Genomic DNA, 23423 nt, shown 5'->3' with positions numbered 1-23423 from the left:
TCTCTGCCTGTGGTGTAGCAGCTGCCAGATCTCATCCGTCCACTCGGTCAAATTCTGCCCTGACAGTGTGACCACGGCAGAGAGTGAAATCTGGAGTCCCAGTGCTCAGCAATGGCTGCTTTTATTGACGGTGCAGCAACGAGCCCTGAGTTTGTCCTCTGCACACCTGGCCGATGGTCTTTGGCCTGGCGGCATCTTGCTCTGACCTAATTCACTTCCAAGCGGCTTGGCCCTTGTAGCAGCACATCGTGGAGACCCTGGCAGGTGTGGAACGTCTGCTCCCCTCTTCTCATGAGGAAATAAGTCATGTGGAAATCCATTAGCCTTACATGTGTTATCAGGGGCACTCAGTAACTGCTGGAAAAGGAGGGATTCAAAGAAAGCACCTAATTTGGGGATAAGGTTGTGAATGAGACAGGCATTGGTTCAACATTTTTGGGGATGGATTTAAAAAGAAGATTTGTACATGCTTCATTGGCTGGAATGTTTGACACTATCACTTGGTTGACTGCCTAATTCTTAAAACACCAAATGCATTGTGGGCTTAGACTAAAAAACAAATCTTCTTTTATTAGATCCCAACAATACCTGAGTAACTAGCTGTTGGATAAATTAATAGATACTAAGTCTGAGTACTCTGATTAGGTGTATAAATGATACTACTATTTTCATCTTAATGAATGAACATTTGGGGTTAAAATAATGAATAATACAGTTTTAAGAAGTGTATGGTTAATGATGATTTTCTGGCTCCAAGACTGTATTTTTGACTCAGCTTGTGGTTACTTTTGTAGTTACTAGAATATATAACGTTTTTTGAATAATTTTAACACTTTGATCACACTTGAAATTTTATTATATCTTTGTAGACTGTCAAATGACATGCAGAAAGCTGACAAACATTACCGCAATGCATGTATAATAGAAACCGAAAGAGTGCCCTAAAACGTCACAGAACAGAAAAATGGAATACTTTATATTAAGAAGTGCTCATGCAATCCATAAAAATCCAGAGGAGACGGAATCAGAGTGGGGGAGAGTTCCGAAAACCATCCCTATAAGGAATGGTTAAGGAACTCAGGTTCATTAGCTGAAGTATTGAAGACTAGTGACCCAGGAGTTCTTTCAAATTCTTTGAAGGCTGTTACATGGATTCATTTCATATGTCCAGAAGGCAGAGGAAGGATCCTTCAGTGGGGTTTACAAACGAGCAAACCAAGCCCCAAACATTCTAACGACACATCTTGTCTAACAGCCAAGCACATGTATTGTGAGGCAGAGGCAGCCCCTGCTGCAGCCTTGTGCAGGGAGGTAGGATGGGGTCCTCGGGGAGGTCAGAGGCTGGAGGACCCCCGACAGCCTTAATGGGCTACGGAGTCCTGAAGGGATTTGTTACTTCAAGATGCATCAGCACAGGAAGGACCTGGACAAACAACGAACAAGAACACAGGTCTGCAGGCAGCCCTGGTGCTGTGTGAGGGTGGAGGAAGCGGTCCTCTCCGGCATGCTTGGTTTCAGGGACTCTCATTATTGGGATGAACTCTAGAAACACATTTTAGGGGCAGGGATCAAGGGATGTGGGGAGTTACCAGGTATTGAAGAGAGAGCTCAAAACCTGACATCACTAATTCTCTGGGCGACTCTGGATAAGTTGCTTTTAATAACAGTTTCCTCATCCATAAAATGAGAAATACTGTTGTCAGGGGATCTGTGAGGATTAGATAAAGACTCCATTCAAAAAAAATGCAATATGAACACAAAATGTTCTGCCAGCCAGACTGGGGTAAATTGTCTTTTTAAAAAAAGCTATGTTGACGCTTTCAGGTCTGCAGATGTGTGGGGCATGTGGAGCTTCTATTTACTCAAGAGGGTTCCAGGGATCAGGAACGCAAAGCAAAGTGCAGTTTCCCACAAATCAGCTACATTCTTTAGCAGAAAGAAACCTACAAGCATAAAGTTTGATTTAATTGAATTATGCAAATATATTTAAATTATGCAAACTATAAAAATGATGGCATTTTATCCAAAAGATGGAAAAAAAAAAAAAACCAAAAAAACGCCCCACCTTATCCACATGGGTTAGAGTCTCTGAGTTTTAAAAACAGGTGGAGTCATCGGAATGGCGGCAGCAGGGCGCACTTTCTGAGTTCTCCTCCAGATCTTGTTGCAAACGGGAACTATAACCCATCGAGGAAATTTTCGCTCATCACACAATATAGTGGAGAGATTCGTGGATTGCTTGAAGCTAAGAAATTCTTGGGGGTAAGCTAACTGGACGGAGCAAGGAGAGGAGGAGGAGAAGCGGCGTGGGAGCGCCCGGCCGGCAGTGGCGGGAGAGCCCAGCCCCCAGCGGAGCCTCAGCTGGCGGGGGCGAGGACCGAAAACCACGGAGCCGGGCAGGCGCGGGATCCCAGGCGGAGCGGAGAGCGCAGAGACCGGGGGTAGGCCCTTTCCCTGCGTCCCACGGCTGATTTCTCCCGCCGGGAAGGCGGCGCGCCCTGCGGCGGACGGGGGGCGCAGTCTCCATACCTAGGCCCCTCCCCCGCCCCGCTCCTCCAATCTTACCCCGCCCTTCCAGAGACTTAAACCGGCCCCTGAACCGAGAAGTGGTATCTAACGCTCACGTTTTGGGAAGCCTGACGGGCAGCCCTGACCCAGGCAGACTGGGCAGTGTGCGTGATTTTGGCTGCGCTAGGAGAGAAGAGACGCCTCCACCCCCAGCCACCACCTTTTCTGGCCTGCGGGAAGAGGGCGACACACGGCTGGGCTGGGAGAGTGAAGACCCCTCCATCTCCAGCCCCCACCCTTCCTGGCTTGCCTAGGGTGGGGTGGGTGCAGCGGCCGAGACACACCCGGAGATCAGCAGTGAGGCAGGCGCAGCTCTGGGCTTTCAGCAGATCAGAAATCTCCTGCCCGCACTCACACACACACACTGAAGAGGTGCCTTAAGACTCAAGAGTTTTGGTCACATATCTGGTGGTGCCACTCTCAGTGTGCATTTGTGCAGGCAAGGGCAGAAACTGCACTGATATTGTAAAAACTATCATCCAGACCCCTCAGGCCCACGCTTTTAAGTCTGCAGTCCCAAAGTCTCTCTGGGCACCAGGTGACCGGCTCTGCCTGCGCAATAAGCAGGGGGCTCCTTGGTACAGCAGAGAACAACCTGGACATTGCTTGGTGGGCTTAGGCCGAGACTGTCGCTGCTTTTTGTATTGCTTTGTTTTGTCTTGTTTTGCTTTGTCTTTATATCTTTGATATCTTTGCCTCTGTCGAGTGGGGTTATCAGGTGGTTTTTGCATGTAAACGTATTTGATATTTTTCTCTGTTGTTGTTGTTGTTGTTGTGCTTGGTGATTTGCTTTGTTCTGAAACTGCCCTGCCGGGGCCCAGCTTGTGAGGCACGGTCAGCAGATCAGAAATCTCCCGCCCGCACCCATACACACACACTGAAGGAGTGCCCTAGGACTCACGAGCTCTGGACAAAGGACTGGTGGTGCTCCTCTCGGTGTGCATACGTGCGGACAAGGGCAGAAGCTGCACTGACTTTGTGGAGACTATCATCCAGACCCCTCAGGCCCACGCTTTTAAGTCTGCAGTCCCAAAGTCTCTCTGAGCACCAGGTGACCGGCTCTGCCTGCGCAATAAGCAGGGGGCTCTTTGGTACAGCAGAGGACAACCTGGTCATTGCTTGATGGGCTCAGGCCGAGACGGTCGCTGCTTTTTGTTTTGCTTTGTTTTGCTTTGCTTGGTTTTGTTTTGCTTTATCTTGTATCTTTGATATCTTTGCCTGTGTCGAGCGGGGGTTATCGGCTGTTTTTTTTTTTTCTTTCTCTTTTTTTTTTTTTTTTTTTTTTTTTTTTTCTTTTTTCCTCTTTGCTGTTGTCGTTGCTGCTGTGCTTGGTGATTTGCCTTGTTCTGGGACTTCCCTGCCGGGGCCCAGCTTGGGTGGCACGGGACTCGGCATATCTGGGGGCCAACTCCAGACCAAATCGGAGTGCAGCCGGGGTTGACCTGCAGGTCACATACCTAGAGGGGGTTCTCGGCAGGCTCTGGAGCCCATAGAGGCCAAATCACATTGGGGTGGTCAACCCTCACGCAGCAGAGTGCCCTGCGGGGGGCAGAGCCAAGTCTCACGGCAGGTCAGCCCAGGAGTTGACCCCACCTGCTCATTAGCGGGAAGCAATTAAAGATCTTCTTGAACGGGACAGTGTACACAACACAAGTCTCACCTTTGGAGCACACGCAGAGGAGGACGACGTGGTGCGAGTCAAATATAAAGGACACATACTACACAAGATAACCTAGCAAGAACTAAGAACTCTAGGGGATCTACCTAATATATCAAAATAAACACAGTCAGCCAGAATGGGGAAACAAAGATACACGTCCCAAATAAAAGAACAGAAGAAGCTTCCACAACTGGAACCAAATGAAGCAGACGTATCCAACCTCTCAGAGACAGAGTTCAGAACACTGGTGATAAGAATGTTTAAGGAGCTTAGAGAAGACATAAAGAAGGATGTAGAAATCATAACAAACGAGCTTAGAGAAAACATAAAGAAGGATGTAGAAATCATAACGAAAAACCAGTTGGAACTAAAGAACACAATTACCGAAATTAAGAACTCACTTGAAGGAATTACCAGCAGGCTAGATGAAGCAGAGGATCGAATCAGCGACTTAGAAGACAAGGTAGCAGAGATCACCCAAACGGAACAACAAAAAGAAAAAAGAATAAAAAACAATGAAGATGGCCTAAGAGACCTCTGGGATAACATCAAGCGCAACAACATGCGCATCATAGGAATACCAGAAGGTGAAGAGAGCAAGCAAGGGATTGAGAACATATTTGAAGTAATAATGTCTGAAAACTTCCCCAACCTGATGAAGGAAACCAACATACAAGTCCAGGAAGTGCAGAGAGTTCCAACCAGGATTAACCCAAACAGGTCCACACCAAGACACATTATAGTTAAAATGGCAAAGCTTAAAGACAAAGAGAGAATCCTAAAAGCAGCAAGAGAAAGACGGAGGGTTACATACAAGGGAACTCCCATAAGACTATCAAATGATTTTTCTACAGAAACATTGAAGGCCAGGAGGGAGTGGCAGGAGATACTTAAAGTGATGGAAAACAAAGGCCTACAACCTAGATTGCTTTATCCAGCAAGGCTATCATTTAAAGTTGATGGAGAGATAAAGAGCTTTCCAGAAAAAAATAAGCTAAAGGAATTTATTACCACCAAGCCAGCATTGCAAGAAATACTAAAAGGTCTTCTGTAAATAGAAGAAAGATCAAAACAACCTAACTACAAATTTAAAAATGGCAATATCTATGTACCTATCAATAATCACTTTAAATGTAAATGGATTAAATGCTCCAATCAAAAGACATAGGGTGGCTGACTGGATAAGACAGCAAGACCCTTGTATATGCTGTATACAAGAGACTCACCTCAGAACAAAAGACACACACAGGCTGAAAGTGAAGGGTTGGAGTAAGATATTTCATGCAAATGGAAACGAGAAAAAAGCTGGAGTTGCAATACTTATTTCTGACAAAATAGACTTTAAAATGAAGAACATACTAAAAGATAAAGATGGGCACTATATAATAATAAAGGGATCGATCCGACAAGAGGACATAACCCTAGTAAACATCTATGCACCCAACATAGGAGCACCTAAATATATAAAACAGGTACTGACTGACATAAAGGCAGAGATCAACAGTAACACTATTATAGTCGGGGACTTCAACACACCTCTGACCACAAGGGACAGGTCTTCCAGACAGAAAATCAATATGGAAACAACAGCCTTAAATGATACATTGGACCACTTGGATTTAATCGATATTTTCAGAACATTTCACCCCAATGCTGCAAAATACACCTTCTTCTCAAGCGCACATGGAACATTTTCCAAGATAGATCATATGTTAGGCCACAAAACAAGTCTTGATAAATTTAAGAAAATTGAAATCATACCAATTGTCTTCTCTGATCACAATGCTATGAAATTAGAAATGAACTACAGGAAAAAAACGGGAAGACACACCAATTCATGGAGGCTGAATAACTTATTACTAAATAATGAATGGGTCAAGCAGGAGATCAAGGAAGAAATCAAAAGATATTTCGAGATAAATGAAAATGAAAACACGACGACCCAAAATCTTTGGGATGCCGCGAAAGCAGTCCTAAGAGGGAAATTCATAGCTTTGCAGGCCTACCTAAAGAAACAAGAAACATCACTAATCAACAGTTTATCTTCACATTTAAGGGATCTGGAAAAAGAACAGCAAAATAAGCCCAAAGGGAACACAAGGAAGGAGATAATAAAGATCAGAGCAGAATTAAATGAAATAGAAACCAGAAAAACAATACAAAAGATCAATGAATCCAAGAGTTGGTTCTTAGAGAAGATAAACAAAATCGACAAACCATTAGCCAGACTCATTAAAAAAAAGAGAGAGAGGACCCAAATTAATAAAATCAGAAACGAAAGAGGAGAAGTGACAACGGACACTGCAGAAATACAAAGAGTTTTAAGAAGTTACTATGAGCAACTATATGCCAACAAATTTGACAATTTGGAAGAAATGGACAATTTTCTAGAGGCGTACAACCTTCCAAGGCTAACTCAAGAAAAAACAGAAAACCTGAATAGACTGATTACCACCACGGAAATTGAATCAGTAATCAACAGTCTCCCAACAAACAAAAGCCCTGGACCAGATGGCTTTACAGGTGAATTTTACAAAGCGTTCAAAAAAGAATTATCACCAATTCTCCTCAAGCTCTTCCAAAAAATCCAGAAGGAGGGAAGACTCCCAAACACTTTTTACGAAGCCACTATCACCCTGATCCCAAAATTAGACAAAGACACCACAAAAAAAGAAAACTACAGGCCGATATCTTTAATGAACATAGATGCAAAAATCCTCAACAAAATATTAGCAAACAGAATTCAGCAATACATTAAAAAGATCATTCACCACGATCAAGTGGGATTCATTCCTGGTATGCAGGGGTGGTTCAACATCCGCAAATCTATTAATGTGATACACCACATTAACAAAATGAAAAATAAAAATCACATGATCATATCAATAGATGCAGAAAAAGCATTTGATAAAATCCAACAGCCATTTATGATAAAAACCCTTAAGAAAGTGGGAATAGAGGGATCTTATCTCAACATAATAAAGGCCATATATGACAAACCCACAGCTAACATCATACTCAATGGGGAAAAGCTAAAACCATTCCCCCTAAGATCAGGAACAAGGCAAGGATGCCCATTATCTCCGCTTCTATTCAACATAGTTCTGGAAGTTCTTGCCACAGCAATCAGACAAGAAAAAGAAATAAAAGGCATCCAGATTGGTAAGGAGGAAGTAAAGTTATCATTGTATGCAGATGATATGATACTATATATAGAGAACCCTAAAGACTCCACCAAGAAGCTATTAGAGCTGATAGATGAATTTAGTAAAGTGGCAGGATACAAAATTAATATTCAGAAATCAGTTGCATTTGTATATACCAATAATAAAACATCAGAAGGAGAAATTAAAAAAACAATCCCATTTACAATCGCTCCAAAGACTATAAAATACCTGGGAATAAATTTAACCAAAGAAGTAAAAGATCTGTACTCAGAAAATTATAAGACACTGATGAAAGGAATGAAGGAAGATATAAATAAATGGAAACACATATCATGTTCATGGATAGGAAGAATTAATATAGTTAAAATGTCCATACTGCCTAAGGCAATATACATATTCAATGCAATTCCTATCAAACTGCCAACGTCGTTTTTCACAGAAATAGAACATATAATCCTAAAATTTATATGGGACCATAAAAGACCCCGAATAGCAAAGGCAATCTTGAGAAATAAGAACAAAGTGGGAGGTATAACAATACCTGACTTCAAATTATACTACAAGGCTACAGTAATCAAAACAGCATGGTACTGGCATAAAAACAGACACATAGATCAATGGAACAGAATAGAGAGTCCAGAAATAAATCCACGCCTATATGGCCATTTAATCTACGACAATGGAAGCAAGAATGTACGATGGAGTAATGACAGTCTATTCAATAAATGGTGCTGGGAAACCTGGACAGACACATGCAAAAACATGAAGTTGGACCACCTCCTTACACCATATACAAAAATAAATTCAAAATGGCTTAAAGACTTAAATGTAAGGTCTGAAACCATAAAATACCTAGAAGAAAATATAGGAAGAAACTTCTCAGACATTACCCGGAGTAAGATTTTTACTGATATACACCCTCGCGCGAGGGAACTAAGAGAAAGAATAAACATGTGGGATTATATCAAACTAAAAAGTTTTTTCACAGCAAAGGAAACCATCAATAAAACAAGAAGGGATCCTACTGAATGGGAAAAGATATTTGCCAGTGATATATCTGATAAGGGATTAATATCACAAATCTATGGAAAACTTACTCAACCCAACTCCAAAAAAACAAACGATCCAATTAAAAAATGGGCAGAGGACTTGAAGAGACATTTTTCTGAAAAGGACATACAGATGGCAAACAGACATATGAAGAAATGCTCAACCTCACTAACCATCAGAGAAATGCAAATAAAAACCACAATGAGATACCACCTCACCCCAGTCAGAATGGCTATCATCAATAAATCAACAAACAACAAGTGCTGGCGCGGATGTGGAGAAAAGGGAACGCTTGTGCACTGTTGGTGGGATTGCAGACTGGTGCAGCCGCTATGGAAAACAGTATGGAGGTATCTCAAAATTCTGAAAATGGAACTACCTTATGATCCAGTAATTCCACTCCTAGGTATCTATCCGGAGAAATCCAGAACTTCAATTCAAAAATCTCTATGCACTCCTATGTTTATTGCAGCACTATACACAATAGCTAAGACATGGAAACAACCAAAATGCCCATCGGTAGATGACTGGATTAAGAAACTGTGGTACATTTATACAATGGAGTATTATGCAGCCATAAGGAAGAAAGAAATCTTACCATTTGCAACAACATGGATGGATCTAGAGAACATTATGTTAAGTGAAATAAGTCAGACAGAGAAAGATAAGTTCCATATGATCTCACTTATTTGCGGATTCTAAAGAAAAGAATAAGTGAATGAACTAATCAGAAACTGTTTGGGAGACAATGAGGAAAAACTGAGGGTTGCTAGATGGGCGGGGGGAGTGGGGGGTGGGGGGGAGGGTGAGGGGATTGGAGGGCAGTCGGTGACCACAGGATGGCCACGGGGTTTGAAAATTAATCTGGGGAACGTAATTTGGTGGTTACCAGAGCGTAAGGGGGTTGGGGGGTGGGGGATGAGGGTGAGGGGGATCAAATGTACGGTGATGGAAGGGGAGCTGACTCTGGGTGGTGAACACACAGTGTGATTTATGGATGATGTGATTCAGAATTGCATAACTGAAATCTATGTAATTCTACTAACAATTGTCACCCCAATAAATTAAAAAAAAAAAAAAAAAAAAAAACAGGTGGAAACAGGAATTTTGTCAGTCGGAGCCTGGTCTTCTACTTGATATTTAAAACAGGCTATGATTTCTATGCCTGCTTTTAGGTGATACAGCTCTCCCCACCTGTCTGTCTCCAGCCAGGCAGCTCCCCATGGTGTCAGGTGCAGGAACAGGTACCGTGCACACAGCTGGGCACCCAGCCCCATGAGGGTAGCCTGTCCACAGCTGGCTGGTCATCCGCATGGTGGTATGGAGAGCCCTGACCAGGGGGAGCAACGGTTGTTATCTAGGCCAGTCAGACTGCTCCCTCTGGAATATGGACTGGGAAATGAGATGATGGGAGAGAGAGCAGTCCAGAGTGGGTATGCGGAGAGAAACACGGCAGCCATGTTTCTGAGAAATGCAGCCGTGTTGACTGGGGGAGGGGCAGAGAAAGTCATCAGGTCTTAGGGCTGCCTCTGCCCCTGAACGGGTTTTTCAGGGCAAGTCATCCACGGTTTTCTTATGATGAGCCCTTGCCAATGATGGGGCCCTGATTATGTCCCTGTCCCTTGCCAAACCAGCATGGTGACAGATTTTCGTCATTTCAAACTATGAAGCACACATTTATATTTTCTGTGGACTAAGTATTCAGAAATGTCACATGCCAAATTCATTCATTTCTCATTTTCTTTGTTCATCATCACATCAGGCATGATTTTGAAAGACTATTTCTTACTTAAGTTGTATAACTGTAATTGTTTACTTTTCGGAAGAAGCAGAGAAATACGCTTGAGTAGTTTTATTAGAAAGGTTCATTCATTTTTTGTTGTTGTTTCTATATTCCTAGCTTGTCCTGTGCTGACGACTAGGGCTGAGTGTCACAGGGAGTGGACCTTACTATAAAATTAGCCATGCCTGTCGACCCCTCACATGCCAATCAAACCAGTTGATCTTATATAGGGAAGCACTTTCTGATTCTTATAATTTAATTTCAGTGGACAGTCTGGCTATTTTTCTACCCATACAAGACAAATTAAATGGTGTAAGTTAATCATTACTGCCAAGGACCAAAGAGTAGTTTCCTGTTTAAACAAGCTAGGATTTTTCTTCTTTTCTTCTGCCTTTATTTTAAAGATTAATAAAATTTATTTTTTAGAGCAATTTTAGCTCTCGAACACAGTTTTTAGCTTTCTGGGTTTCTGTCCAAACTGCGAGTTGGCTGAGACAGGCTAGGCCAGTTTGGACAGCAGGTGGGAGCTGGCGAGGCTGGAGGCCTCTGCAGACCTGCAGCTGTGTCCGACCTGGAAGCGGAGGTCTTGGCTGTGGGGAACTGTTGGCTCCAGAGGCCCAGGGAGGATACAGCACTTGCAGCCCGACTGCAACACCAAGTCTGGGAAGGAGGCCATGAGTGAAGAGGAAGGGAAGAGCAGGAGGATAAATATTGCCGGATTCAGGTCGCATCTCGGGCTGTCAATGTTCACAGCTAGAAACAACGCTGAGTACCTACCATGGGGTTGGTTAGACGTCACAAAATGGTTGTATGGGCTACATTGGACAAGAACTCGGGTTTTCTTTCAGTGATTTAAAAAAGGGCAATATTTAAACACTGTAAAAGTCAACACTTAACATTGGGAGATTTCAAATGGAGCTTTGCGTCTGCAGGCGCTCTAGACGGAGGATGGGACAGAGGGCAGCATGTGACCGAGCCCACATGGCTGCGACAGACTGGAGCTGAGTGGTCTCTTCACATGGGGCATGCATTGTCCTCACTTGTGCTCTTAGACTTCTGTCAGCATAGCAATGTACCAACCTCAATGCGAAATGCTTCGCACATAGTCACAGATGTATCTGTACCCACAACCTAGTGATGACAGTATTATCCTGTTTCATACATGAGCGAACTGACACTCAATGTCTTGGCTAAGGGCACACAAAGCTAGTAAGTAGCAGAGTTATAATTTGAAGTCAGGGGTGTGAGATTCTAAACCCAGTGCTCTTTCTGGTATAAAATACTGCCTTTACTATGAATGTACATGACTGTTTGGAGCAGAACTCAATTTCGTTTTTTTTATTGTTACTTCTTAAAAAGTAAGGAGTATTTTAAAGCTGTATGCGTTAGCTTTCTGTGGCTGCAGCAAATGACCACACACGTAATGGCTTAAAGCAACACAGCGCATGCTCTCATAGGTCAGGGAGGCAGGTGTGAGGGCCGCAGGCCTCCGGCAGGAGCCTTGTCTCTCCGCCTGCCTTCCTTGCTTCACGGCCCCGTCCTCATCAGGAGGCATCAGTCTACCCTCTGCTCCTTCTTCCGCCCTGACCCTCTGGCCTTCTTCTTATACCGACCCTTTGATTACACTGACGTCCCCTGGAAAACCCGGAATAACCTTCCCATCTCAAAATCAGCAATCCTTTCTCCATGTAACAAAGTCACAGCACTGGGGGATTAGGCCGTGCATCCCTCTGCAGGGCTGTTATTCAGCCGACCACACCATACTAGCTGTGGGCACCCAACTTTGATCCATTGCCACATAAATAGTGTCACCTTACAGCATCATAAACTATTAGGTAAGTCATTTACATATCCTGTACTGGTACCAAAACGCTTGTTTAACAAAGCATTTAATATAAGTGAAGTGGAAGCCTAAGGAAGATGCTTGTAATCAAAAGAGGACTTTAGAAAGTTATCTTTATTTGAATCCAAAATGTACTGCGTTCTTCATTTCCATGGCAAATATAAATTAAACCATGCTCTGAAGAAGATAAGAGTTCTATAATCAGAAATGACATCTGCAGATACTGTGACATTGTCCCAGCATGTTTTGAAGTGAAGAACATAAAAATACCAAGCACATATAAGAGGCTATCTTTAAACACTAATAATTTTGCTTTTTGAAAACAAAATGTCTTAAATATAATTGCTCTTCCTATTAGTCTTTGAAGACATGCTAAGTCTGCAGATTTAAATGAAACTCTTTTCTTTTTTCCCACTCAAATAGCAACTCTGTTAAATGAAGCTTCCACAAAGGAGTTTTTATTATCAGCTATGAAAATCTAAGCTTACAAATACACTGTGAAAAAAGCGTGACAAGGGTAAGAATAAACTTGTCATCCCAAAGATGTGATTCTTGGTTTCATGCCATTAACGTTGCATTTTTAAGTGAGAAGAATTGTGAAACCATCACTATTATAACAAAACAGAATTGTAGTTGGAATTATATTGATAATTCTGTGGGGTTTGTTTGTTTGTTTTTGGCTTTCCTTGGCTTGTGCGGACCTGATGTCTACTGTTGACTGGTTCTTTTCCTCAGAACCTCTCTTTGTTAACTGTATTTCATTGTATGCAATGAAAATTCTTACACAATCTACAGAAGAACCTTCCTCTTCTTTTGAAAAAAAAAGGAAGGTTAAATAATGTTTTTCAACTATTGCTAAAAATGTCAAAATAGCACATTTCTGATTAAATCCTCTTGGTGTATGAATCTTTCTACTTGTGGAAGTTTTCTGTAAGTGAATTTCTGTCAGAAATGGAGACTGATGGTTATTAAATGTCTTCCTCTTCCAGTGAAACATCATACTAAATATTCCAAATCAGATAATATACCAACTGAATAGCAAGCTTTAGTCATTAGCAGGAAGTAATATTCAACTGCTTTCATGTAGACAAACTTATTGCAGAGTATGTACTTTTTCTTCTTTCTCAGGTAAGTAAATGCTGACTATTTGGAAGATACTTGTCCGCTATCTGGGCTGAGATGAGAATGCAGGAGAAAGACAGCGCTGAAAACACCTGATCTGTATAAGAACAAGGAAGTGTTCTCTACGTTCCAATCTGAATAATCAAAACCTAAAGCTGTTCTTCCAAATAAGTGAATAAATAAAATCATGAAAGCTGAAGTTTTCTCCCCCTTTTTAAAAAGAACTTATATTGTTGAAAGTGGGTAAAGAGATCATAAAAATATACATATAAATTAATTTAGGAAAAATAACCTATCTTTATGGTATTATCCTCCCAACTGGGAACACATTATTTTCCTCCAGTTATTCAAGTTTATTCTACACCAGGTCCTACACAGTCAGGTGAAGGAGGTTCCTTTGTCCCGAAGGCAGGAGGGAGGCCCTGAAGGTTCTTGAGCAGAGACGTGAGACCAAAGTGGTGCTTAATGGAAAGTAATGTGTGAACAGTGTTTGGTGGGTTGAAAGGGGAGAGATCGGGTGGCAGAGTGTCCTAACCAGAGGGGACTACTTAGATGGAGCCCGGGAGGCACAGAGGCCTGAGTTACCCACAAGGGGAGCATTGGCAGAAGTGGAGATGGCTATGGGGGGGTTTGAGGGCCACTACGAAAGGAGACCTGGTGACTCATTTCCTTTACAGGATAGCCTAAATAGAGGAATGACACATGAATGAGGTTTCATGCTTAGGATACTGGAGAAATGATAGGACCAGGAACAGAAATAAATCAGGAGAGGGAGCTTATCTGAAGGGGAAGATAGAGAGTCAGATTTTGGAGACGCTTTCTTTGCGATGGCAGTGGAACATACAGGTATGTATGTCAGTGGTTACTTACTGACAGGGTCTTAAACACTGTCAGTGGTAGACAGGGTCTTAAACAAGGAATTGGCCTGCTATGGATTTGGAAGCACCAATGTAGAAACGAGTGTGGGAGCCTTTTCATGGCTGAGTAATCACATCTACTCAGAGTAGATGGGAGGAGATGTGATTTCTAATGGAGAGCATTGAAAGGGAGAAGAGCAGAGGTATGAGCACAGAACCTTTACACATGCATAATCCATCTCTATTTTATTGTCTTTATAACCCTTATCTGAAATTATACGCTTCGTTATGTGCTCATGTTAACAGACTTGGCCCATATTGCTCACCTTTATTTCTACAGCCCATAGACCAGTGCCTGGCACATGGTAGGTGATAAAAAGGAATCTACTGAGGGGAAGTGGGGTAAAGGATGGAAAACAGTATGGAGGTTCCTTAAAAAATCAAGACTAGAACTACCATATGATCCAGCAATTCCTCTTCTGGGTATTTACTCAAAAAATATGAAACACTAATTTGTAAAGATATATGCACTCCTATGTTACCGCAGCATTATTTACAACAGCCAAGTCACGGAAACAACCTAAGTGTCCACTGATGGATGGCTGGATAAAGAAGAGGTGGTATATACATACAATGGAATATCACCCAGCCATGAAAAGATGAAATATTGCCATTTGCAGAAACATGGATGGATCTTGAGATTATCATGCTTAGTGAAATAAGTCAGAAAGGACAAAAAACTGTATGATTTCATTCACTTGTGGAATATAAAAAAAAAATAACAAATTAACTAACAAAACAAACAAAAACAAACTCATAGATAAGAGGATGGTGGTTACCAGAGAGAGATGGGGGTGGGTGGGTGAACTAGGTAAGGGGGTCAAATATATGGTGATGGAAGGAAACTATACTTTGGGTGGTGAGAACGCAGTGAATCACATAGAAAGTGAATTACCATGTTGTACACCTGCAATTAATATAATGTTATTAACCAGTGTTACCTCCATAAATTTAATTTTAAAAAGCATCTATTGAATAAGTGACTGAATGGAGAAATAATGTTTTTGTAAATATTCAGACCTTCAAATAGTCTCAAGTGTGACCCTGTATAACTTATCTAGTCAAGGACAAGTGTTTCATCAGATAACAAACACATTTCAGAGAAACATGCATTTCAGTTTTTTTCTACCGATTTGGGTTCTGACCTTGTATTTTGGTGTGCGACTCTTCCAATGTGACTGGGGTCATCTTGGTTTGGAGAGATTTCACTCCACTTTTGTTTTCTCCCTTTGAAAGACAAAATAGAGACTTTACATAATGAATTTACATAAAAATGAAATTGAATGTAAAATGTAACACAGTTTTCATCAAATTATCAAGACAACCATTAAAGCTGGTCATGTGTTTAGGATACACTGCAAATAAAAATGCTCACACTTAAGGGACACCCTTGGTTCCCCCTGAACAGTCAGCCATGCTGGCCTCAGACACTCTGTGTCTGTCAGTGAGGCTGCCGCATCGCCCCGCACACGTTTCTCCCAAGTCTGGTCCTCACACCCCACAACCCTCGTGCTGGTCCTGGTCTAGGTCTTTCTGATAGAACTTAAAATGATGGAGAGAAGAGAACAGCCCTCCTCGCTCTCCCCTCTAGAATTTCATTCGTCTCTCCCTCATCATTTGTCTGAACGTCTACGCTTTCCTTTGAAATCTAGGTATGTCTCTTTGGACGTGGCCAGTGTATGCCTGAGGACATTCCTATGGGGACACAGTAAAACAAGATACAAGATTAGGACATAGAAACATTGGCTCCCAAGCTTCACACACTAGTAGGGGAGCCAACACACAAAAACGTAACTGCAACAAAATGTTACAGGTGATGAGACAAGGTTTGTGGAGGACAGAGATGGGGCATAAAGGTGGAGTGGTCAATTTTACTAGAGTAGAAGGGAAGGGAAACATACCATTAAAAAGGAAGTGACTCGATTTTACAACGCAAGATGAGAGTTCTTGAAAATATTCCAAGGCATAGAAAATATTCCAGGCAAAGGCTGGATGGTTAGTAAAAGCCCAAAGTATGACTGTACATAGGAAAAGGGAGACTACAGTAAAAGTGCTTGGAGGGGAAAGTGTGAGAAGATGGGACTCGGGAGGTGGGAAGGGATGAGGATCCTGAATGTCACGTAAGTGCTAGAAAGCTAGAGGCCCCTGCATATATTATGCAGTAGTGATAAAGCCTTGTGACTTCAATCAAGTACTTTTCCATCATGTTGTGATGTTTTTCATAAACATTTCCATCATAGTCTTTATGTGTATACAAGTGTAGATTCGTGTGAATACTTATTCTGGAGTACGAGACAGAGTTTATATTAGTCTGAGCCTGCAGTTCTTGATTTATTGGCTATTGACAAATTTGAATTTGCTATGACATTTGGTTCAAGAATTAACTACCTAAATGATACTTTAAAAAATACAGTGTAAATTGATTTATTCATTCCTAGATATTTTCTCATAGGACTCAAACCATTTAGTTGTATTTCAGAAGTGTGATGTTTAAGTGCCTAAAAGGTTACATTCTGTGGAAGAAAATATGGTTTTAACTTTCATTTTTTAACATTTAGCATACGTACTTGAAACTGAAATAAAACACACTATTTTTCCTTTACCCACACGTTACTGGAAAGAACAGAAGCAAATAATTCCCCAAATGCAACTTCTAAGATATACTGTGAGGCCAGTAGACTTCATGATGAATATCCACAAATTATGGCTGTCAGAACGGACAGGATGTTAGTTCCTCCACCTACATCTAGTTCAAGTACTTCTGCAGGATTACTGCATCTGAAGGAAAGATAGCTCACGAGGAGCGTCTGCTTCCTGCCTTCTCTCCCACCCTTCATCCTGTGGGTAGAGTATTTGGCAAAGTTGATTCAAGGGACATCCCCCCTTTCTGAAGCAGAACAGCCCAGCGGTTTGGCTCTCAGGCGCCGAGTTCAGGTCCAGGTTCCACAATTTGTTAGTTGTGTCTAAGTAGGAAATTACAGCAGAGCCCAGGGTTATGGTGAGGACTCAGTATAACAGTGCTTGGAAAGGAGAAAGCACCTTGCTTGGCACAGCATAGCTGCTATTAGCTGTTATGTTCTCCAAGAGAATATTATGTTAGCTATTTTTGTAGCTATAGTGCTCTGTGGGAAATAACCATGACAGGCAAGGCTTACACATCACTGTAGTGATTTTCCCAAGAGTAACACAACAAGGCTAGCTGAAGGGAAGTACCAGCTCAACATTTGTGACATTTTATGAGTTTTTAACCTACAAATTTTAAAACTTTTATAGTGTGGGGTTGTTTGTTTTGACACAAGAATTAGGAAGAAGCCCAGGGCACTCTCATGAAGCCGTGCGAAAATAGACACCATTAATACAGGATGGACAGTTTTCTCAGGCCAATGCGCTCGGTGTTTGCTGCACTCCAGGCTCACTGAAACTGGACTCAGCACGTGGGGATGCGCTCGGCGTCCCTGACGTGGACGCTGCTTGGGCCTGACAGTTCCCATCCAATTCTTTTAGACAGGAAAACAATGATCGTTCTGAAAACGTTTTGTAGCTCCTTTGGCTAAGTCTAGTGAGTAATTCATTAGAGTAAAAATTGTCCTGTAGAGTTACAAATGAATATTGATCGTATAATTATCACTCTGGGCTTCTGTCATATAAACACAAATTGTTAGTAATAATGGTAATAATAATAATTGCCACTTGGGAAGTCCCTACTGTGTGCTTTATATATACTATCTCTGCTTTGCATAACAAGACCCACAAAGCAGGTATTATCTTCATTTTATAGATGAGTAGATTTAGGATTGAGGAAAAGCTTTGTCTAGAGCCGGTCCCTCCACTTCAACAGTACTGAAATTCTGAACTGGGTAACTCTGTGCTGTGAAGGGCTGTCCTGAACATTCTAGCATGTTTAGCAGCACCCAGGCCTTACCTAGTAGATGCCAGTAACATCCCTACCCCTGAGCTGTGATGACTCAAAATACCTCCAGACACTGCCAAATGTCACAAGTGGCAAAGCTGCTCCCTACTGACAACTCCTGGTCTAGAGAAAATACTGTTAAATTGTAGTTTACTAAGACCGGGATATTGGACATTCTCTGCTGCAACTAAATCATTTAGTCAATTTAATATTCAAAAAATGTTTTCAGTTTGGATGATGGCAGAAGTGAAAACCAACTACGAGAAGTCTCACTTGGCTTTGCCAAATCCTAATATAGTCTTGAAAACATGTATTACTCTGTTTTAAAGCAATAATATACAGTGTCCATAAAGCAATGGGGATAAACCCCAAGGACAAAGAGTACGTGAACCAGATGGTGGTGGGTAAAACTGCGAAGCAATCTTAGGCATCAGAGGGTCCGTTAAAATCCATCCCCAGACAAGAAATGCTGCGCATGGGAGTGAATGCGAAGCACGTACCTGTGTCCTGGGCCGCTGAGACCGACTGCTGGGACCAGGGCCTTGTGTCCTCTCATCACCCCCTTCTCCAGGTCGCACCTTGTTGAATTTTGTTGTCAGTGATTTCAACATCTTCTCAGATGTGGTTCTGAAAGCTTCTGTTTTTCTGACTCTGTGTTTTGAGATAGAGAAATGTACTTCGTTTTTCTTTTCATTAGTAGACAAGCCAATTAGCTGTTTAATCAGGATTTTGTTCTGGTTAATTCCTAAAGGCAACTCTCTAGCTAGTCAGGGCTTTTGGCTTAAGACCAGCAAATTACTTCTGCTTGGGCAATTCAAATTCCGTTTATGAACTCTCGAGTCAAAATGCGCCAGAGAATGATTTATAAGTGGAGGATTAAACAAAACTTTATCATTGATTTGAATTGTTTAAATGTGATCACGTTGCCCACTGGTTTATTTATGTTTTCTTTCTAATTACTCACCCACCTATTCCCATCTATCTAATTTTAATCAAATTACACATGCAAATGATTAACAAATAAAACATGCATAAGGGCTCACAACATACAGAAGCCGTTCACCCCCCAAAGTCCCCATCCCCAGTCCTACAGCATGAGGTGACCATTCTCTCCTTTTTCTGTTCTGATGGTTCTTTTATTGTTCATTAGGCATCGGTATTTCATTATTTGATTAGATTAAAGGACGTCTTAGAAAATATAATGAAAAATGAGGCATATCACTTCCCTTTCCTAGTAGCTAAAAGCCCACTTCAGAGCGATAATAATGAGTACGTTAAAATTAAGCAAGAGCGTCTCAGTTTGCTGGGGTGGCCGTAACAAGTACTCCGACGGCGGCTGCAACAACAGAAATGTATTTTCTCACCGTTCTGGAGGCTGGAGGTCTGAGATCAAGGTGTCAGCAGGACTGCTTTCCTCTGAGGGCCAGGAGGGAAGGAACTGGCCAGGGCTCTGTCCGTGGCTTCGAGATGGCCATCTTCTCCCTGGGTCCTCACACTGTCTTCTCTCTGTTCATGTTTCTGTCCAAATGCCCCTCCTAATAAGGACACAATTATACAGGGTTAGGTGCCACCTCAGTGACCACATATTAACCTAATTACCTCTTTAAAGACCCTACCTCCAAATATGGTCAGTTTCCAACGTACTGGGGGTTAGGACTTTGAAGGAATACGAGTCAGCCCAAAACAGAGACAGTATGTTTGAAGGAAAATCTTTTTCTTAGAAGTTGATTATTTTCTGACAATCACTGAAATATCATGAAAGCTATCCATGTGATTCCTAATTTTATAAACCTGGATAATTCCACTGATTATTAATTCCATAAATTATAAAAAAAAAAATGTTATCTTACTCCAGCATGGATTTTTTCCTCTGATTCACCATTTAACCAATAAGGTTAAACTCTCTGCAGGAAGACACTACACCTAATTATTTTATCCCCCTAGTGCTTTTGTACAGAATAGAAACTCAAGCCTCAAGCCTCTGCCGACCAGGATTTAACTGAAAGCCCTTTAAGAGATAGGACAACTCTAATCCTCACTTATATGTCTGCTTTAATTCAGACTGAACTAATTAAACGTATTCTAAATTTATGCAACTCTTCAGTAGTTGGGACCACGACATGCTGCTTCATCCATTAATGTTTTCCTGCATCTGTGTCTTTCCCCCAAATAGATGGAAAGGTGTTTACCATCTGTTGGGCCACACCTCCTAGCACCATTTTATCACCTAATTCAGTATCCTCTCATTTCACTTGTACCATTTTAACCAGATATGTAAAATATTAATTTCTTTCACAATCTGACTGTTAACCAATTACTTCATGAAGAACTGCAAAAACTTGTAAAAGGGCCAGGTCACTGAAGTCTCCATCAGAGGTCTACAGATTTCCGGTGAAGAGCTCATCCTTTCCTTTGCAGAAGCCCAAGATCAAAGCAGGGACATGTAGAGGGAGGTGACTCATCTCCACCCTGGCAGTGAGATGCAAGGACATCCCAATGTGAGGTCCCACAGCATTTGGACTAGGAAGACACAGACAGTTATCACACGGAGGGGACAGGGACCCAGATAGCCCCTGGCTGTCTGCAGACTTTAGCTCTGCATGCCACCCAACAGTCGCACTAAGATCATTGGATGGTTACTTTGCATCACAAACTAAGTTATTTCTCACAACCCATGTCTTGGTCACTAGGTCTAGACATACAAATAACCATAAACATCAATTCTTATCTTCAATAGATTTTTCTTCCGAAACATCTCAAAGACCCAAGTGGGCAGTCAGGATTCAGTCCTTCAACAATACAAGCTATAATATAAACATATATATTTGAATTCAGGATAGAAGTGTCAAAGCCAAGTCATCAGGAAGGTTTAACAGCAGGCTTGCCACGAATTCTGTCTCTTCCTGGGACCCTCAGAGGAATAAATGGTCTCATCAGACCCCCTTCTAAACCTGCTCATAGTATTGACAAGTGGAAAGATACCTGGGGGAAAGATACCTGAATTGGATTTAACAGGACATTTCTGGTATGTCCGATTGCTTATTGCAAAGAAACCTGGAATGTATGGATTTATGTGGCGTGGCTGGCTGGAGACTGGGGAATGGAGTAGTCTGGAAGCTTAGTAAGGGGGTACAAAGGGAGATGTCCTCAAAAGAACCATCTCCCTTTCGTGAGAAATGTTTCTGCACATAATGCTCAAAAACTTAAACATATTCTAAATTTATGCAACTCTTCAGTACTTGGGACCACGACATGCTGCTTCATTCATTAATGTTTTCCTGCATCTGTGTCTTTCCCCCAAATAGATGGAAAGGTGTTTACTATCTGCTGGGCCACACCTCCTAGCACCATGTTATCATCTAATTCAGCTTCTAAATCCGAAGCCAAAACGTGCCTGAATGCTGCCTTATGGTTTTGTGTTTTTCCCAAAGAGAATGTTTTGTCTCTGTTGATGACGTCCTTTATCCACTGAAATATTAATGAAGTTTGGTGCGTGGTAAGTTCTATAATTTTGGGAAGTCTGCTTTGACAATTCAACCCGTAGGATTATCACAGGTCAAAAGAAAAGTGACATAGATACTAATTCAAGTATCTTTAGAAATGATTTAAAATACCTCCAACAATTTGATTTTTGCCAACAGAATGGTAATAACACAGGCTTTAAAATTACAGGTGAATACTTTCCCTTTGTCTAGGTCAGAGGTCTCAAAGTTCAGAAAAAGGACAACTGGAAAAAACTAGAATGCGAGACATGAATTTTGGCTCATTCTTCTCCACTGAGTACGTATGTGACCTAAGTCGAGTCTTTGCTTTAATATGGCGATGGCAGGGTTGAGCAAAATCATACTGAAATTTCCTTCTAACTGAAAATTCTAGGATTTTGTGTTCTGCAGAGGAGCTCTGCACACAACACGAAGACCAGGGAAGGAACAGGGTTGCTTATTCTGGGTGAGGTGGCTACTGGAATTTCACCAACAGCACCCGAAATTTTTTGCATAAAGTTACCACATTGCTGCAGCAGTGTCTGCCAAGGTGAATAAAAGCAATTGTTCTTTACGATAAATCTGATCATGTGTCCAACTGAAACCATCAGTGACTCCACCTGCCTTAGGGCATAAAGTCCAAACTCCAACCGTCACACTGTGGGCCCTTTACCGCCGAGCGACCCTCCCCTAACTCTGCTGTCCTCTGTAACCGCTCCTTCTGCCCGCTCTCAGCACCTCCCATGAGAATAGATTATTTACAGTAACTTGAATTACTCTGGCGTTACTTACATCTCTCCATGCCTTTGCTTCTATGTACTAGTCCTCTGCCTGAAATGCTGTTCCACTGTCTATCTAGCTCAAGCTGGCTATTTCTTTCTCCTACCTTTTTTTCTTCTCTCAACAGGTGAATACATAATCCCTTCTTGGTCGCCCCTGCTGTACCTTGTGCCTCTCACGCATCTACACTTTATCACTTATTTTTCCATCACTTCCAGATCTGCTTTCCGATCCAAGTGTGAGCTCCTTCAGGCTGGGGCTCTGCTTTGGCCACCTTCACACCACGTGTGCCTGGCCCAGATGCTGGCACACCCTAGGTGCTCCATGAATGTGAAGAAACGATGAGAGGGTGATGGTTTAGACCAACTCTTAGCTCTGCAGTCAAGATAAAGAGGTTCTCTGTGGCAGAGGCAAAACCCGCAAAGAATTGGAGATGTCTGTGAAGGAACAGTGGTGTATGGCCTCACTGCTTTTTATCAGTAGTCACTGTATGCAAGACTTTGTCTTGGGCTGGGAGTGGGGTGGGCTAACAGGAGCAAGCACGAAATAATGGCGCATTTCACAACAAATAGTGTTTTAGATCCGATGACTATAGCTTATAAATGGCACACAGTAGTATTTATATTTAACTGCACTCTAAATTTTGTGTCATTCTGCATATATATGGTATGTTATTAAACACACACAGATGGTAATAAAGCCACACTAAAATAAAAAGTATCACGAGCAGACAGAACCATATTCTTGTTGAGACTAGTAATTTAGTTTCAGCACAGCCATTACCAATCATATCGATGTTGTTTGCTTTAATCTGATTGATTTTTAAGTTTTATATTAAGTTTACAGATAGGTTTTAGCTTTAGAATTATATAAAAGATACAAGCAAGAAGGAGTTAATAGTTTCAGGTTTGAACATATTCACACATTATTCCTACAAAATTATTCAAATCAATGCTGGGGGGGTGTCGATCAAAAAGTTTATACTTAATAGGAATAAAGTTTGAGACGTGCTACCTTTCTCTGAAGGAATCTGGAGTAATGGGATTTCAGACATTCTTGTTGCAGGGAGATTTTGGATGAGGAGAACTTTCTAGGACTTCTGAAATCATGGCTTCCTCTGCATCTGGGAGGGGATATGAGC

The 23423-nt window shown here is 41.8% G+C and overlaps 1 protein-coding gene across 1 annotated transcript in view; it reads right to left on the bottom strand.

Annotated features, from left to right (window-relative positions):
- The window catches only part of CNGB3 (cyclic nucleotide gated channel subunit beta 3), a 113861-nt gene extending 95213 nt beyond the window's left edge, over positions 1–18648 (bottom strand). The window contains exons 1-2 of the mRNA XM_033126621.1: positions 18521–18648; positions 15256–15337 (exon numbers count right to left, since the gene is read on the bottom strand). Of these exons, the coding sequence (XP_032982512.1) occupies positions 15256–15337; positions 18521–18631 (193 nt within the window). The 5' untranslated portion in view covers positions 18632–18648. The remainder of the gene's footprint in view (positions 1–15255; positions 15338–18520) is intronic.
- Positions 18649–23423: the final 4775 nt, after the last annotated feature.

Source organism: Rhinolophus ferrumequinum, chromosome 14, assembly GCF_004115265.2.
Source record: "Rhinolophus ferrumequinum isolate MPI-CBG mRhiFer1 chromosome 14, mRhiFer1_v1.p, whole genome shotgun sequence".
NCBI lineage: Eukaryota > Metazoa > Chordata > Mammalia > Chiroptera > Rhinolophidae > Rhinolophus > Rhinolophus ferrumequinum.
Note: the sequence above shows the minus strand (reverse complement) of the source record. Positions and strands in the feature narration are given on the sequence as shown.